Source organism: Balaenoptera borealis (genome assembly GCF_965194805.1).
Source record: "Balaenoptera borealis genome assembly, chromosome: 8".
Classification (NCBI taxonomy): Eukaryota; Metazoa; Chordata; class Mammalia; order Artiodactyla; family Balaenopteridae; genus Balaenoptera; species Balaenoptera borealis.
This window is the reverse complement of record NC_138865.1, coordinates 13078047-13096346: the sequence shown is the minus strand read 5'-3', so window position 1 is coordinate 13096346 and position 18300 is coordinate 13078047. Positions and strand designations below refer to the sequence as shown.

Below are 18300 nucleotides of genomic sequence, written 5' to 3'. Positions count from 1 at the left end.
TTGGGTGTGCAGTCTGTAAAGGCTCACTTTCTTGGTTGGGTGTATCCATCCTGTTTGGCACATGGGAGGCTGTGGCCCAGAAAGAGAATAACTTTATGAAACACAGTGCATCGTGTTAAGGGAAGCTGGAAGGGCTTGCACAGCAGGTCAACTCAGTACATGCTCAGAGCTCCAGCCAAGTAGGGGCCCCAAACCAAAATTTTTTAGAAAAAAAATTACTCTTTGGTATTTCAGGAAAATCATTGAAATAGTCAGTGTAAGAAAAAAATAACACAGGCACTGTGGTACTACACTATCATTATTTTACTGTTTAGTTTGGTTCATAATTAGGCCCTAATGAAACTCACATCAGGGCCTAGATCTTTGCCTGTAGATCTAATGACCCACAGACACTTACCTTCATTCTCAATCTCACAGGTAAAGTAATAGTAGACTCAGTAGAATACAGGATTGTTGTTTTGGGTTTTTTTTTCCCTCCCTGACCAACTACTGTTTGAAGTGATTCTTTTTGTTTGATTTGGCTCGGTTGGTTTTAAGAATAATAGGCGTCTGTTTTGGAATTTAGTTCTATGATTTTTTTTAATTAGTACAGATTTAAGACAAATAATAGTGAGTGGCTTCCCCTTAAATATACTAATAATTGGAAAATACCAAAAAATTGCAAATTCAGGCATGTAATCTTTAAAAAATAATAATAATAATAAAAGATGATTCAGAAAAGGAGAGAATAATTTGAAATAAAAAAGAAGAAGAATTGTAGTGTAGAAGCATCTTCCATTGTGACTCCAGTGGTTCTTTAACCAGACTTCCCTGGTACTTTCTCATCCTGTATCTTCACTGAAGAGGGCAAAATATTTTGTAGAAAGTGAGACCTAAAGTATTAAAAAGCTTAAAATGACTTAAGAAGTATATCAGCCAAATACAATGAGTGAATCTTCTTTAGATCCCGATTCAAACAAATCCCTTGCCAAAAAAATTATGAGACAGGAAATTTGAACACTGACTGGATGTTTGATGAAATTAGAGAATTATTCACTTTTTTAGGAGTGATGATGGGAGTGTAGTTTTGTCATGAAGATGAATCCTTGCCTTGTAGAGATATGCACCGAAATATTTATAGATGAGATGTGATATCTAGGAATCACTTCCAAATAACCCAGTGAGGGGTGAGGGCTATGACTGGATGGATATAAGAAATAAGATTGGCCATGAGTTGATCACTGTTGATGCTGAGTAATGTACACATAAGATTTATTATATTCTCTCGGGGACTTCCCTGGCGGTCCAGTGGTTAGGACTCCGTGCTTCCACTGCAAGGGGCGCAGGTTCAATCCCTGGTCGGGGAACTAAAATCGTGCATGGCACACAGCACAGCCAAAAAAAAAAAAAAAAAAAAGTTTATTATATTCTCTCCACTTTTTAATGTTCGAAATTTTCCATAATAAAATGTAAAAAAAAGTCTGCCCCTTCCAGTGATCTCATTTTAATATTTACATATTTAATAATTAGTGATACTAAGTTTTTAAAAAATTATTTGGATTTCTTTGTTTGTGAAATACCTGTTTATCTCCTTCGACAGTTTGTAAAAATTGAGCTACTCATTTTTTTCTTTTTGATTTGTAAAAGTTTCTTATACATTAATGATATTTGCCATCTAAAGTATGTACAGCCAATAGTTTTAGTTTACGAATGATGCTTTCTGCTGAACAGAAGCTTTTAATTTTTAAATACTAAAAGCTGATAGCTGTTTTTCTGTTGTCTTATTTTCAAAGCTTTTTCTAAAAAAAAAAAAAAAATAGGCTTTATTTTTTAGAGCAGTTTTAGTTTCACAGCAAGAATGAACAGAAAGTACAGAGAGTTCCCATGTACCTCTGCCCTGGACACGCCCAGCCTCCCCTACCATAAGCATCCAGCACCAGAGCGATACATTTGTTATACTTGATGAACCTACATTGACACATCACAATCACCCAAAGTCCATAGTTTACGTTAGGGTTCACTCGTGGTGTTGTACATTGTGAGTTTTGATAAATATATTCACCATTGTAGTATCATATAGAATAATTTCACTGCCCTAAAAATCCTCTGTGCTCTGCCGACCTACCCCTCCAAACTTTTCATTTTTATGGAGTAAGATCTACCAATTTTTAATGAAACCAGAACTGATTAAATACCCATTTAGAAGCTATAAGCAATCTATACATCACAAAGATAGGTTTTTAACCCCTCCCCCCCTTGTTTTTACATTTTGCCACCTCATTCCTCTCTGTCTCTCCCCCCAACCCCCAGTCTACCATTTGAGAGTGGGCTGCATACACCATGGCTATGGAGCAAGCAGATTGTCATATTGTAACCACGTACTACATCCAGTACAGCCTATACATTCAGGAAATGTGACATTGACCCAATACTTAAAGCTACAACCCATATTCCAGTTTTGTCAGTTGTCCCAGTAATGTCTTATAGCAATTTCTGGTACAGGATCCAATCACGATCACACATTGTATTTAGCCATGTCTCTCTATTCTTTAATTTGAAATCGTTTCCTTAGCCTTTCCTTGTCTTTCATAATGACACTTTTGAAGATTATGGGCCAGTTATTTTATAGAATTTTTTTTCGTTTGGGTTCGTCTGATGTTTCCTCGTGCTTAGGATTCAGGTGATACATTTCTGTGTGATATGTTCTTTTCAGGTATCGTATCTGGAAGCACATTACCCATTTGTCCCTTATTAGTGATTTAATTGATCCTGTGGTTAAGATTTGGTCCATTTTCTTTTCTATTTTTAAAATAGTACTTACTATTTTTCCCTTTGTAATTAATAAGCAATTTATGGGGAGATATTTTGAGACTCTCCTGTTTCTCATCAAACTCTTCTCCTCTATGTATTAACATCTAATTATGGTTCTTGAATGGATCCATTTTCACTATGGTGCTTGAAAATCTATCACTGTAATTAAAAAACATTTGAGGAGTACTCCTATATGCTAGGCACTGTTGTAAGCATTCTGTAATCACCCTATGAGGTAGGTACTATTATTATCCCCATTTCACATATAAGGAAACTGAGGTATGAAAAGGTTATCTGCCCAAGGTCACCCAGCAAGTCATTGTAGGTAGGATTTGAACCCAGGCTGTAGGACTCCAGAGAATGTGCTATTATCCACTACATAAAGCTGCCTATTCATCTTTTACTGTGTGAACTCTGTCTTTACCTCTAAGTTTAATAAGACCTTGTCTTCCTGAGATAAGATAAATATTCACTAGTATTTTCTTTCCGTACTTGGACGGCCTCATTTCTGTACACGTAGACCTTGAGAGATTCAATTGGCAGTTGGAAATTCAGATTACAACCTGAGAACAATGCCACAGGTCAAGGTTCGGCTGTGGAGTCATATCCCCTGGTCTTTTTGGAGTCAGTTTTTTGTTTGTTTGTTTGTTTGTTTTAATTTTTATTGGGGTATACTTGATTTACAATGTTGTGTTAGTTTCAGGTCTACAGCAAAGTGAATCAGTTGTACATATATCAGTTTTGACTGTCAGGTGATCAGTGTTTTCTGACTTTGTCCTTGTTCATGGCTGATAGGTCAATCCTTTTTTCAAAAAATTTATTGAAGTATAGTTGACTTACAATGTGTTGTTAATTTCTGCTGTATAACAAAGTGACTCAGTTATACATATATGTATTCTTTTTCGTATTCTTTTCCATTATGGTTTATCCCAGGATATTGAATATAGTCCCCTGTGCTCTACAGTAGAACCTTGTTGTTTACCTCTCCTATATTTACTAGTGTGCCTCTACTAACCCCAAACTCCCAATCCTTCCCTCCCCCACCCCTGATAGGTCCATCCTGGAGCCCCTTTTGGAGCGCAGGGCCTCGTCAGGGGCCAGAGTGGAAGATCTGTCCCTCAAAGAGGACAGTGAGAACCGGATGAGCAAGTTCAAGAGAAAAGACTGGAGTCTCAGCAAGTCCCAGGTCATCGCAGAGAAAACGTCGGAACCTGATGTGATGGTAAAAACAAACAGACAGACAAACACCATAGATTTGCCAGTTTGCCATTGCTTCCCCTGGAGCCAGGCATTTCACCGTGTACTTCACAGCTGTGAGTCACCAGACAGAAACCTAGCGGGGTTTCTCAGGACGCAGCAGCCTGGGGTAGGGTCAGATCTCAGATGGTGCTAAGAAAAACACGTACAGAGATCGAAGCCTCTAAATCAATAATGGTGCAAGATTTACCCACAGTATAAACATGTGGATTAATGGTTGGAGTTGTGGTTTTCGCCACTGTGGTCCGTGACTCCATCCAAACATTGTCACTTCCCTTCTTTTAACTTAAAAAAATAAAAGGTTCTTGATTCTTCCGTAAGCCACATCAAGTTGTTAAGTGTGGCAGGACCAGCTCTCCCTGAGAATCAGGGTGGCTCATCTCCAACCTAAATGGCACAGTCCAACTGTGATTAAAATCAAGTCTGTGGCCGGCCAGAAAACAGTCTATGGTCCGGTGATTCCCTGTTGGTGTCTCTGCCCTGGTGCCCCCAGCGTGCCAGTGCGGTAAGCTTAGAAAGGGCTCCTGGAATTTTGCCCTTTAACAGTTTCTGCTCTACTGATAAGGTTGTTCTGAGCATGGATGAGCCCAGCGTGCCTCACTGTGAGAACGTTTTGCTGTGTTTCTCCCCACCCCTGCTGCTAGAGCCCAGCCAGAAAAGCACAAAGGCCAAAGAGTCTCCAGCTGTCGGACAGTCGGCTGACACCGTTTCATGGCTCTTCCCCGCCTCAGTCAACACCCCTGAGCCCACCCCCGCTCACTCCTAAAGCGACCAGGACCCTGAGTAAGTCTTCCTGTAGAGACCCCTTCTATTCATTTTACTAGAGGACGGTGTATGTTTATGAATCTGGGCCATTTTTAACCAAGATAGCCACAAGGTGTATGAGGTTATCGTCAAGTAGGTTCAATTCAGTGGTAGTGGGTATAATGCAATTAGATTAGGGTTTGGCAAGGAATCCTTAGGTTGCTGAGACTCATTAAAGTTTTCTACACAGGGAGCCACAGGGTTTCACTGCCCCTTTTCCAACTGTGATGGTATAAATGAGGTAGATCTGGAATAGGACTAGACAGGAAGTGAGTAACTTTGGAACTATTGGGCAGATAGCTGTGTACTTGATATGGAGAAGGGTCCAAAATAAGGACAAGAAATAGACCCATTCCATATATTACTTACAGTCAGGCTTGGGGACTCAGCAATACACAAAGCCTGAGAAGAATTACAAGGACCGCTTAGTACAAAGGAATGATGGAGGGGTAAATCTTCACATCAAATGGGAGACAGTAGTCAGCCGAGCGTCGGAGATAATGAGACAAGTTTTCCTGGAGGAAGTGGATATTGCACCCTTTAAATGCTAAAACTATGACAGTTCAATTTAACCAATATTTATTGACTACCTAGTATGTGATAGATGCTTTTTCTAAGCACTTGGGATATATCAGAGAATAAAGTAATACCCTAAGTTCTAGAAAATATTCTCATCTTCAGCTTAAGAGTAAAAACCTTCAACAAAAAAAGTGAGATTTTTGCTTAAGAACTTTTGGTGAAGCCTTCAGTTAAATGAAAGGTGCTACATCTGTCCCAAGGCGTAGGAGGTCTTCTTCATTCTGTCCACAGAAACTGTAGAACGTGACCGTAGCGATTTGCTTGACCAGGTGGGTTTAGGTGTTACCGTGGCCAGCAGAAGTGTCATGAGATCCCTTGGTGAATTTTTCTCTCTGCCTTCATCTACTTTGTGTCCTTTCCAGGCTCCCCATCTTTGGAGACAGACGGGCTGATGATGGCTGCGGTCCCACCTCCCCCTCCCCCCAAAAGCAAGCCCTACGAGAGCAGCCGGAGGAACTCCACAGAGGTAGGGGGGTGACGGCAGACGCTGGGGCCAGAGAGAGCCCAGCACTCATGGGAATGCAGCATTGGATTTCCCAAGATTTTTAAGAGGCAGGTTTTCCCATCAATTTGTCCCTCTAATCGATTCTTGGTTCATTCCTGAAACCATAAAGAGAGGGGAATTTTCAATGGGAAGGAACAGTATGCAAGGAGACCTTTCATCAGATTGAAGGTACCTCACCCTGGGCCCCGGGGTGGGGGGTGAAAAAGAAGTGAGTTCTCGTTCACACCTGAGGAGTTTACTTCTTCTGAGTGAGTGACAGTCATTCTGCAAGGGGCCTCCGATGGGTTTCCTTCATTCATTCAACACAAATTTATTGAGTCCCTACTATATATACGCCAAGTATTGGGGATATAGCAGTGTTAGTGTATATCTGATTAATGCAAGGGAAAGGGGGAGATTAAATCAGTCTAATTTCCCTTTTCACCTTGCAAAGGCTGTGTAGAGAAACTCAGATCAGTGAGAAGCTAACGCAGAATGTCGGAAATGTGGAGTAGAAGGCAGAATTAGGGAGAAAGGTAGGACTCATCTCTCCTTTTGTATGTCTGCTCCACCAGATTGCAGCCCCACTGCCTGTCCGGAGAGAAGCCAAAGCCCCGCCCCCTCCACCTCCAAAAGCTCGGAAGTCGGGCATCCTTTCTTCTGAACCTGGATCCCAGTAAGGATCTCGTCCTCCCTCTGGAACTCTGGTGCCTGGGAGCTGGCCTCGGGGAGGCAGTGTCCTCATTGCCTGGGTCCCCTGCTGCCTGCCTCTCCTCATCTGGGATTGAGGTGCACCAGCTCAAAACTGGTTTCATTCTTTGGAAAGCTTCTCTTTGATCGATGCCCGAGGCCACGCCGTATCTCCTCCAGTCCACGAGGAATCCCGGAATCGGCCGTGCCCTGTGTTTCTCCCTCACCATCATTACATTTCAGCCTCCAGCACAGTGCCACTGGGGTCCACGAAAGCCTGGATAAGTTCTTCAGTGGTGGTGGGAAAACCCCAGTAACCTATTCCTTGGAGGAATTTCTTGCTTTGCTTCTGAAAAGCTGTGCTTATGACGTAGTTTTTCTCACGTGGACATACCTTGTTCCATACAACATATTGGAAGAGACCAACATCAAGTACTCTGGTGGCCGGAATCATCTATCTTTCTGAGGTCTCCTGTGTCTCCTCTGTGGAAAAGAACCTCTTTTTGATGGAGATTGGCTGCTTTCAAGTATGGATGGCTCTCATTATCGAAAGAACATGGACTCGGTCGTGAGCCCTGAGCACCTGTGTCCCCCCACCCACCTGTGACGTGGAAAAGCTGCCCTCCTTCCCCCTGCCCCACGCCAGGAGTTCCCTCACACTCCCGACTAATGGTCCTAACTGCAACCATGGACTCCTGAGGCTCTGTCTTTTGCACACAGTTTCTTGTCCTGTTACCTCCTCTGAGCTCAAATCACTGGATATAAGGGACTTAGAAGTCCGGATCGAACTGCTTCTCTTCCAGATCCCATTGGAATGGCTCGGCAGCCCCTGTCTGCAACCTGATTTTACCCTGGAGAATACAGTGCAATATCTCACTTTGATTATTTATTCCTCTTGATTGTGGAATTAATTTGATGACATGTTCATGGTACTCATGTCAATCCTCTTTTCAGAAGAAAAAGTGGGGTGCTTCAGAGAATCAAATATTACCACCAGATACACAAACAGCCACACAAAGTTAAAGACCTTTTGAGCTGGAAGGGCCTTAAAGCTCATACAGACACCCCCCCCCCTCATTTTGTAGATAAGGAAATTGAGGCTAAACACAGAAAATCCTACTACAGATTCTTTCTAATAACCCAGCTTGCTCATTGAGGTTATACCCAGATAACATCTCTAGAAGACAACCCTGACAAATTCTTCAATCCCTACCCCTAGTTGGAACAACAGTGGAAATGTCCCAGATGTTTCTATACTGTTTGGGTGTTTATGGCAAAATAGAAACCTTTTTGACTGTGGATGCCCTGGGTCAACCTGTGGGTATGCTCACCGGGGGCTCTTCCACAGCCTGGCCAGGTCCCCTTTCCTTCGAGGTAGACAAGAAAGAGAGAGAGATTTCACCTCTGAGAATTTGGGTTTGCTTGCCTGCATCTTCGTGTGTGTGTTTCACCCCTTTTAGGAGAGCCATGTGAATTCATCACAGGGTCAGGGAAGTAAAAACCTCTGAGATGTGTCCATGGTTACTCAAGAAATGAGTGTGCATATTTAAAAGTACTGCGTTCTTTCCTTGGCTCCACGCAGGAGCACCTGCAGTGTGATGAAATGGGAAGAAACCCAGGCTCTGGAAGTAACCCGTTGGGGTTTGAATCAACCCAGCTCTGTCCTCTCTCAGCTTTGCAAACTCCCTCAAATTATTTGAAATTGTCTTGAGTTTTCATGTCTTCACCTTTCAAACTGGGGACCATCCCTACCATGCAAGCTGCCTTGGGGTTCAAGTGAGACCGAATACGTGAAGTAAGTCCTCACGAAATGTGCCTTTCTTGTCTCTGCTGGGCCTGGGTAAGATCTGGAACTCTCCACGAGCATGATTGATGTTCATTTTTCTATTTTTCAAAGATAATTTGGAAGGTGGGTGCAGGTTAGTTCGGCACACAACAGCCCCTTTCCAAAAGGTGGCCTCTTATATAATTATGTATGACTAGAGACAAAGTGTTAATAAGACCTGGAGGGGGGGACTTCCCTGCCACTCCAGTGCAGGGGGTGTGGGTTCGATCCCCGGTCGGGGAACTAAGATCCCACATGCCGCGCAGCTCGGCCAAAAAAAAAAAAAAAAGACCTGGAGGGGATTTTAAGTGGCAAGAAAAGAGCAGGAAGGGACAGAGTCTGCAGGGCTGACATGGTGCCTGGAGCAGCTTCTGAGAAGTTGCTGGGCAGACTGGCTGGAGGGGATTCGTGGGCTTCACCCTGCTTTCCAGGCTGCCGTTAAACTAGAAGGACGTAAACTAGGTCACAGAAGAAACAAACCTGAAGCCTGTCCCTTCCGAGCTGTAGGGATGAGTTGTGAGCCTGGTCTTTGGTCAGAGGCTGGGGACATCGGATACACTGGTGCCCAAATATCTTCCCTTTTTTAACGTAACATTTTCCCATAGGCTTCCCTTTCCACATCCATGGAAATCCTAGATCTCTCCTGCCTGAATACAAAGGATTCCAGGTAATGTTGTGAATAGTCAGTCACAGGGGACATTGGACAGTTCATCTCCTTGGGAAACTATTAAGTCAGAAAGAGTTATATTTGACAAAAGATCCTAAGGAATGTTTGTCCTGAAGTCAAAGAGGAAAACTGCAAAGAAATGCCTTAGGATTACCTTAAATGTAGGAGAGATGAGGGGCAGGGCATAAAAAAAGAAACAACTGGTCTTTATATTCCTTGATAAGAATTGTGAAGTATTGAAAGCCCTTGGTTGTAACCCCCAAATTGTCACAACCTTTGTGGATGTTGGTTTATGGGATTTTTTTTGTTTTTTAATCCTTCTTTTTCCTCTCTCTCTGTCCTGGTGACTTGTCTTGCTTTGAGATTTTTTTTTTCAAGAATTGTTTTCATTCAACATATTTTAAGCTCTTACTGAATGCCAGACACCTTCCTAGACCCCCAGGCTGTGGCGATCCAGTGTGTTCTAAGGGAACAGCCCCGGGATATAAGGACTGCGGTGTGCCGTGGGATTGGCAAGAGAGTGGGGTTAGAGGAAAGGAAAACCCTAAATCAGGCTCCTGGGCCATGGGTTCCCTCCCCCTCCTCCACCTTCACGCCTTGATTCCAGAATTACAGTCATTTTCCCCTGTCAGAGAGACCCCTTAAAAACAACTGCCACCCTCAGATCCCTAAGACAAAACCAGCGATAAAGCAGGATCTGAGATGACAGTCTTTCTGCTAACTCTTCCCAAGCTTCAAGGGTCCTGCCCCTCTGCTTGCCCCCAGATCGTGGGGTGATTTCTTGTTTTAAAATTAAGACATAACTGGGACTTCCCTGGTCGTCCAGTGGTTAGGACTCCACGCTTCCACTGCGGGGGGCACAGGTTCGATCCCTGGTCAGGGAACTAAGATCCCACAAGCCACACGGCGCAGCCAAAAAAAAAAAATTAAGACATAACTTACATACAGTTAAGGGCACAAATCTTAGTGTACAGGTGGATGCACTTTTACAGTAGTGTCTACCCATGTCACCACCTCTCAGATGCACAGGCTACTCCCAGCCCCACAGAAGTTTCCCTCGTGTCCATGCTGTCATTTTATAAAAGGTATTTAGAAGGCCCTTCAATATGTACTTCCCTTCCTCTCACTTCTCAGCTATAATGAAAAGGGGAGAAAAACCCCACCATCAACACAAAACAAGACGGTGAAGGGTGTACCTTTTGGCAGGTCAATTGGTAATCAGTCCCTGGACCTCAGTTTCCTCATGAAATCATATATATTTGAGGTTACATGATTTTTAGAATCCTTTCAGCCCTAGCTTTTATTCTAAGTGAATGAAAAAGAGAGTCAGAAGAAAACTAACTTTCTCTTCAAAGGCTTTTAGGTCCATACTCCGTGACTAAGTAGGATTGTAAAATTTAATTGGAAAAGGTAAGTTGCTCCTTGGGTGGGTTGAGAATGGAAGCATCAGTTCTAATCTACAAAAGGAAAAAGTTTTCCTTTCAAGCTGATGACTTCAGGCTGATTCCTGCAGTCCAGCCAAGGCTCGTCTCCTTTATATGCTGCCCAGATTCACCCAGTAGTGAAATTTTGTGAGTTGTTCACCCAAACTTGGTCAAAAGCTCAGTTGCCTTGATTTTGTAAACTAGTCGGGTTTCAAACATGAACAGTTAAGAAGATGTGCGTTGAAGTAGAACAATTTTGTTCACATTTGCTGTTATTTATTTTTTAAATTAAAAATGGAACTGTATTTTAAAGTTTATTGTGTATTTAGTTATTACCCTTATATTAATGAAATGAACTCATTCCTGTACTTTTCCTTATTGACACATCACACTCACCATCTCTTCTGGTCTCATTTCATTACTGGTCCTATTTGTTTAAACTTGTTCTGTGAGATCATAGAGTCATCTTTGCCTGGAAGCAAGAAAAACTGCAAACTATTTGGTTTTTACTTCACCTCCACCCACACCCCATTCATCCCTTGGCATCTGAGCTGACAGTTTACAACAATTTATTTAATACAATTAGTATTAAATAAGTAAGTATAAAATAAGTCCTATTTCTTCACTCATTCACCACAGATAATTAGGCAGAGGTAAAGGGAAATAAAGGGGTTAAAAGGTATATCAAAGAACTTACATTGAAGGGATGGGAATGGATTCTCAAACCAAGTTCAACAAAGTAGGTTGAACCCGGGAAGAGGCCACGCCCCAGACCAATTAGATCAGAATTTCCGAGGGAAGGGAGTGGGACCCAGGCATTAGTATTTCTTTTCAGTCTCTCCATGTTACCCCAATGTCAGGCCAAGGTTGAGAACCATTGCCTTAGAGGAAATAACAGCTTTAACGAATCAGTGTTCAAGGTGCTTTTCTTAAACTCCCTGCTGGTGGTGAGTCAGATTGGAAAGAGGGGGCCAGCCTCACTCCGGTTAGAATAGCGCCACTGTCTTAAGTCCTGGGTTGATGCATAGATTTTTTTTTTATTTTAAAGAACGTGTCCTAGTACTTTAAAACATGTGCAGTTTATTGCCTTTCAGAGCAATGATGCTTCACTGTCTGTGTACATAAGAATCACCAGAATGCTTATTAAAAATGCAGGTGGCTTGGGCCCCAGAGACTCTGAGTCAATAAACCTGGGGAATCTTTTTGAATCTAGGGTCCCCATCAAGAAATACTACTTTAGAGCATCTTCCACTGTCAAGATGTGTACGTGCTGTTATCTTGTGCAGTGATTCTTAGCTTTTTTTCCAGTCACCTCGAGGATACTACAACGTCTAAAACTTTTGCTAAAAATGGTCTATCTTCAAGCCATTCTTTCTGTTACTTGATCATTTAAAGCCCTGTATGTTTGAGAACTCGTCTCTTTAAAGTGTATCATTTGGTATGTTTCCCCATCCTTTATTTTGAAAGGCTGCAGACTTTTTTTGAAGCTGTGTTTCCCCATTTTTTATTTTGAAAGGTTTCAGACTATTTAGAAGTTCTTGAGATTCAGGAAAGTGTTTATAATTTTAATAAAGTGGTCGTTTTCTCTCCTTCCCCTTAGTCACTTGAGCCATTTGAGAATCAAATATTCATCGTGTTCATCCCAAGCCTCTAACCTCAGCATCAGGGAAGCTGGATGAGCACGATCTTTGCCTCCCAGTCAGGGAGGCCCGCAGCTACCTCCGAAGAAATTGTCCCAAAGACGTGCTCTGGTGAAGGAAAGCTGATGTTCCCAACAGGATGTATTAAATAAATGGGTGTGTGGCCTCCCTCTTGCAATGTGTTAACTAACGCAAAGATTGTTTTTATAAAAACAAAAAGAGTTCCTGAGTGATTGGCGACGTTAAGCCCCTTATCCTGCCTTGTAAGTATTGATTAATGAAATAATGCAGGTTTGCCTTTTGTTCCATAAAGAAACATAAGGTAGCTTGTAAACCACATCACTGCCTAATTTTATTAAAATGGAATTGAGGTAGTTCTTTGATTCAGTTTTAGAGATTCCTCAATAGGAGATACTTGGGAAATCTAGTGTCGTATGGTAGTAAATATATGTTTTAAAAAGTAAGGGTTTTCTCCCCTGTGGAATGTTTCTGACACCTGTTCAAATTCCTTAGCACAAGTCCTGCCCTTTTTTGAAGGGGTGGAAGAAGGCTTCATCTGTCTGATTAAGAGAGGAAAGAAGGCTTAGATCTTTGCCGTGCAAATAGAGGCACAATTTGTTGCTGTGACATCATGCAAGTTATCTGAAATTTGGGGTTTTCAAATGGCCTCATAGCCACTGGGGAATTATGAGAATAAATGAGACAGCTAGTGTCATAGTGTCTGGGACCTCATGGAGAAATGGTCACCAGGAAAACTAAGTTGACACATGAACCCCAGTAACCAAATAACTGGGCTTCCAGGTCCAAGCTCATTGGCGGCTCATCATGGTGCAATACAGGAGCACTGACCTTGGAGCCCAGCAGGACCCGGTGGGTCTCGTAAACTCTCGGAGCCCCAGTTTCCTCATTTTAAAGGGAAGACAATATCTACTTTCCAAGGCCGTTACAAGCGTTAATGAAAATATTTATGCATCTATCTAGCCCATTCTGGAGAATGAGCGGTGGCCGTGCTGTTTGACCAGGGGACACGGGAATGCCTGAATCCTGTCTTCAACTGACTACAATCCGTATGTTTCTTAAGAGAAATACCAAAAACCTCAGACAGGTGAATGCTATTATTTTTAGGCCTTGATCCAAACCTCAGTGGCACCGCTCTCTCTGATGAACTTGGAGGGACCACGTGGAGCCGGAAGGAGCATTGGACCTAGGCTTCTGCTAGCGAGGCCTCCTTTCCCCAAGGCCTCTCTCAGGTTCCGGTTGACTTTCAAAGAGATTAGAGACAATCTGGCGGGGAAGCTTTGGCCATGGCCCCATCTTGCTTCTGTAGGGTATGGTCAAAGAGAAAGCTACCACCCCATAGAAAACTGGACTGACTCAGTATTGGCCAGGGACCAGTTGTCCTGTGGGTGCAGGTTGGTGGTGGTGGAAGTGAACCATGAGATTCCTTTAGTCAACAATAACGGTGCCTTTGTGTTGTCTCTCCTGTCCTCTGCCCCCTGTCGACACACTTGGGGGACCCCCTTTGGGGGCTTACAATGTCCCACCCTGACCAGAGTTCTGAGTTAGAGAAAGACTTCACATTTATGCCACTTTATTCCCAACACAGCACTTCATCATGTGCAACCTGGCGTAAGAATTTCTGAAAATCACAAAATTTACAGATATTAAATGGGTCACAGATTTCAAAGTCAGAATTACACTTGTGTTGTCAATTTTTCTGGTCCAGTGGATTTACATCTTCTGCCCAGTTTCCTCTTCGATCAGACTTTCCTGAAAAATATGTGAGTAGCAAATATATCAAGGTTGATTTTCCGAGCTGAGTTTCATTATGTCTGAACATTTTAATTTCTAAAATATTGATATAGAAAGATTATATCCATTTGTTTTTGCACACTAGATAGTGCTAGAGAGCTAGATCATGTCTTTATAAGTCGTTTAATAAACATAATATCTACATTAATAGTTTAAAGGTAGGATGTGAGGACAGAGGTGAAAGAAAGGTCTGATCTTTTTGTCTTTTTTTTTTCTTTTTAAATGGCTGCGTCGGGTCTTAGTTGCGGCATACGGGATCTTCGTTGCAGCGCGTGGGCTTCTCTCTAGTTGTGGTGTGCGGGTTTTCTCTCTCTAGTTGTGGCATGCAGGCTCCAGAGCACGTGGGCTCTGTAGTTTGCAGCACGCGGGCTCTAGTTGAGGCGAGCGAGCTCAATAGTTGTGACATGAGGGCTTAGTTGCCCTGAGGCATGTGGGATCTTAGTTCCCCAGCCAGGGATTGAACCCACTTCCCCTGCATTGGAAGTCGGATTCTTTACCACTGGACCACCAGGGAAGTCCCCATCCATCTGTTATGAATCCAGTCTTTGCCTCAATTCTGTTTTTCTAATGTCATGTTTGGAAAATTTCACTGCTTGCTATTAGTTTTATCATGAGATAAACAGGATTAGAAAAAGAAAGGAAATAAATATGTCCACTTTTTCTCTGTCCTATGGGTGTAGAAATTGAAGTCAATGGAGAAAATAAAAACTATTGCTCATCTTCATATATGATGTATTCAGGCTTTTTCTGCTCCTGGGCATAACTGAAAATTAATGCCTTCTAACTGCTGCAAATAAGTGGACCATGGAGCTCAGAGGACATCAGAATTGAATTCAGGTTTCAATTTCTATATTCAATTCTCTTTATATATTTTTTTAAATCAAAAACCTACATTGGGTTAGTAGAGTTCCATTTTGGGTGGGAATTTGGAAAATTAGTATTGTCCAATCAGAAAACTGGAAGTCAAATCTGTGGCTCTGAATTATAAATTTACTAGTTTGGGAGTTTTTATTCCAAAGAGAAAGAAAATTAATTAGAGCACCATTTTTGATTTCTACATTTCCCATGGAGAACCGTGTTATACCAAGAACTGTTGAAGAATCCAGTGGAGAGGTGTGGATTAGCCTAGAGAAGAATAGTCTAGAGAGTTTGATGAACATACTTGAAGAACTGACATGTAGCAGTGGGAAGAAATTTGTTTTGTCGGTCATCCCTTAGGCTAGAGCTGAGATTAGTAGATAAAGGTTGCAAAGAGATTTCAATTTAAGAAAGAAAGGAAAAAGGTTCCAATCATTAGTACTGTCTAACCACTGAAAAGGGGTGTTATGGAATGGCAAGGGCCCAGTACAGGAGGAATTCAGGCAGTCAGGAAGGTAAGCCCTGCAGTGGCTAGAGATGGTTGTCCTAAGTGGATGACCAAAGTGGTGGTACCCAGGGCCCATCCATCTCTAAAGCTCCATGTTATTAACGCTGTAACTCACCAGAGCTCCTTTCAGGTCCCTGAGTGGAGAACGGCGCTGGTGTATGGTGCACTCAAAGTGCTGAGGTTCTGCTGGTTGATCAACCTCTTTGGCTGTCTGCAAAAAAAAGAATGTGATTCTTGGAGATGGAGATACAGAAATGAAATGGTATTTTCCATTTCCACCAAAAACTGTGTGTGGGAAGTGAAGTCAAGGGGGTTGTGGGACTGAGAAAGCTGAGAATTGGGATGGAGACTTTAAAAGATCATAGAAATGCTGTCAGACACGTCTGCAGATTGGTGTGCAGTTCTGGAGGAAATGGGCCATAATAAGGAGAGAGAATATTTTTCTCCCTCCAGTTGATGAGAATGAAGCACTTCAAGCCTCATGACGGGATGGTATACAAAAAAATACAAGAGCTTATAGTTATGACTAAGGTTGATCTTATTTTCTAGTTTTTACTAAATATGTCCTAGTTAGAAGAGAGTTGCTTCACATATAGTCTGTGGAGAGGGAATGTCAGATTCTGGGCTTCTTTGTTTCATACTAAATTATCTTTATTATTTCTCCCAAATGAGATATTTCTTTTCAATGAAAACTAAATGGTTTTAAGTTTCTCTAGCTATGTTTCCCATTCTCAGCTCTATATTGAGTGTCCAGCCCTGAATCATTCATCCTTTAGGGCGTGGTTCATTTCCCATTATCTTAAAAAACAATAACAACTGTCTTTCATTAATCCATTAATGGATGGATCCATTAATCCAACCATTAATCCATTAATTCACTTAATCCATTTTTTTGGATTAAGCAGCCAAGATATATGGCTTCCGCTCATGCAATCCTCACATGGCCCCAAGAAGTCACATTTTATAGATAAAAAAACCCAAGTACCTGTGTTAGTTCTGGTACTAGAACTGAAAACTAATTTCTGTGGAATCAAATCTAGCATATTTTCCAGAATGTATTTTGTCTCCTTGAGCTTGCTAACTCCTCTCCTCTATGGGCCTCCAACTTCTTTGCTTGAATGCCCATATCATTAAAAAGAAATTGTAGGGACTTCCCTGGTGGCGCAGTGGTTGAGAATCCGCCTGCCAATGCAGGGGACATGGGTTCGAGCCCTGGTCCGGGAAGATCCCACGTGCCGTGGAGCAACTAAGCCCGTGCGCCACAACTACTGAGCCCGTGTGCCACAACTACGGAAGCTCGCGCGCCTAGAGCAAGTGCTCCTCAACAAGAAAAGCCACCACAACTGGGAAGCCCACGCACGGCAACAAAGAGTAGCCCCCGCTCGCCACCACTAGAGAAAGCCCACACGCAGCAACAAAGACCCAACGTAGCCAAGAATAAAATTAAATATTAAAAAAAAAAATTGTAGAGCATGCACCCTTGATAAGGATACTTATTTATGTTATAAAAATGTACTGCTGACCTAATATCACAGATATTTTTAAAACATGAAATTACAAGAAAAAAAAATAGGCAGAGTTCTAAGATTTTCTTTCCAAATCCCAAAGAATCATCTTGTACTAGAGACCTTGGCTCCATCCACTTGTTTCTAATTCCTTTGGCAAATCTATATCCTCAGAGAATGACACACCCCTTTGCGCTTGTTCGTCTAGGAATTATTCCTGCCCTTTGTCCCATTAGTCCCTGTCTGAATTGAAAGCAGGATTGGGACTTGACTTTGGAAGCGCCTTATCTCCCCCGGAATACCTAGGTTGGAGCCAAGAATCGGTAGCACCCTTGGGCACATGTAGGATGTTGGCATCGTTCAGTTAGATACCATAAGCCATGTCTCATTTTGAAGCTGAGAGAAACTTACCTCTTGGAAAGAATCAAGCACATTTTCAGCATTTCTCTTTCCTCCGGGGCGCAACCCGTAGGACCAGTGCTGGCTGGAGCAGCCCACCACACACAGAGTCAGCAGAATAAGTCCAGCTAGAAGTTTTGGAATCGGCTCCATTCTAAGGAACATCAATGCAACCATAAAAATAGACCCAGACTGGGTCGAGCAAAGACTCCTTTGGTGAAAAGCCTAACACTGGTGTCACTAACCCGGCAGAAGACCGAAGTGGGAGTCATCTACGGTTTTCACATGCAGGTACTTGCTTGCCTTGAGTTTCCTAGCCACTGGAGACAAAATCACTCCTTTAAACTCACATGTTGAGTGCTTTTTAGAACTAAACTATTTCAATGTGTATTATTTATTTGGTTATCCAAACCTCAGGATTCCTCCTTTATCAAATTCACTTTTTGTCTTCGTATTCCCCAGCCCCGCCCCGTGGTTGGTTTTCATTCCTGAGATAAAGAGAATCGGGCCATCTGCCCTGAAAAGGGGCTCCTACTAGGATTCTCTGGCTAATATAAGTTGCTTGACATTAAATGGCTACCCTATGGTGCTAATTACGTTTTGCTGAGTATCTGTCCTCTGGTCTTCCACACATTGCCTCTGGCTGGACCATCTGTGAGTGTGAGAGAGCAGTCCACGCTTTTCAAAGCACGGAGTTCCACACCAGCTGCCTCCGTGGCCAAGGCAGCCTTGAATTATTGAATTACATGTGGAATTCTCACAAAGGAATTTTCACTGGTGGGGAAGAGGCCAAAGACAAAATCAAATATTGGTTGATGCGCTGCTGTGATTCCCCAAAGTCTGGATCTCTGTGGCTGGAGGCGACAAGGATCAGGAAGATCAAGGTTTCTTTAGACACCGTACCTGGCCTTAGCTCTTATAAAATGCCCTATAGACAGACAATAGCATGCAGTCTAAAAAAAGTGCTAGAAATACAAAGAATTTTACCTGTTTGAGAGCAAAGAGTCCCCCCAAATCCTAAGCTTCCTTTGGAGTGTGTTGAGTCTGACTTTTCATTT

At 42.4% G+C, this 18300-nt stretch overlaps 2 protein-coding genes across 3 annotated transcripts in view; one reads left to right on the top strand and one right to left on the bottom strand.

Annotated features, from left to right (window-relative positions):
* The window catches only part of DOCK5 (dedicator of cytokinesis 5), a 214915-nt gene extending 207422 nt beyond the window's left edge, over positions 1-7493 (top strand). The window contains exons 49-52 of one of the 2 annotated variants that reach the window (XR_014247657.1): positions 3844-4012; positions 4692-4830; positions 5793-5982; positions 6490-7493. Coding sequence is in view for 1 of the 2 variants with exons in the window: in XM_082402765.1 (XP_082258891.1) it covers positions 3844-4012; positions 4692-4830; positions 5793-5896; positions 6490-6594 (517 nt within the window). In the remaining variant the exon portion in view is untranslated. The remainder of the gene's footprint in view (positions 1-3843; positions 4013-4691; positions 4831-5792; positions 5983-6489) is intronic. The other variant, XM_082402765.1, reaches the window with a different exon arrangement.
* Positions 7494-8483: 990 nt separating this feature from the next.
* GNRH1 (gonadotropin releasing hormone 1) lies at positions 8484-17528 on the bottom strand. The gene is made up of 3 exons (XM_082402930.1): positions 17255-17528; positions 15454-15549; positions 8484-13930 (listed from the first exon to the last, which is right to left on the bottom strand). The coding sequence occupies exons 1-3, from the start codon at positions 17417-17419 to the stop codon at positions 13892-13894; spliced, it is 300 nt and encodes a 99-aa protein (XP_082259056.1). The 5' UTR covers positions 17420-17528; the 3' UTR covers positions 8484-13891.
* Positions 17529-18300: the final 772 nt, after the last annotated feature.

Coding starts and splice junctions, on each gene's coding strand:
- GNRH1 (XM_082402930.1), bottom strand. CDS start 17,419: ATGGTTGCATTGATGTTCCTTAGAATGGAGCCGATTCCAAAACTTCTA. Junction 15,550..17,254: donor TGCTTGATTCTTTCCAAGAG/GTAAGTTTCTCT, acceptor TTTTTTTTGCAG/ACAGCCAAAGAGGTTGATCA. Junction 13,931..15,453: donor GGGACCTGAAAGGAGCTCTG/GTGAGTTACAGC, acceptor CATATTTTTCAG/GAAAGTCTGATCGAAGAGGA.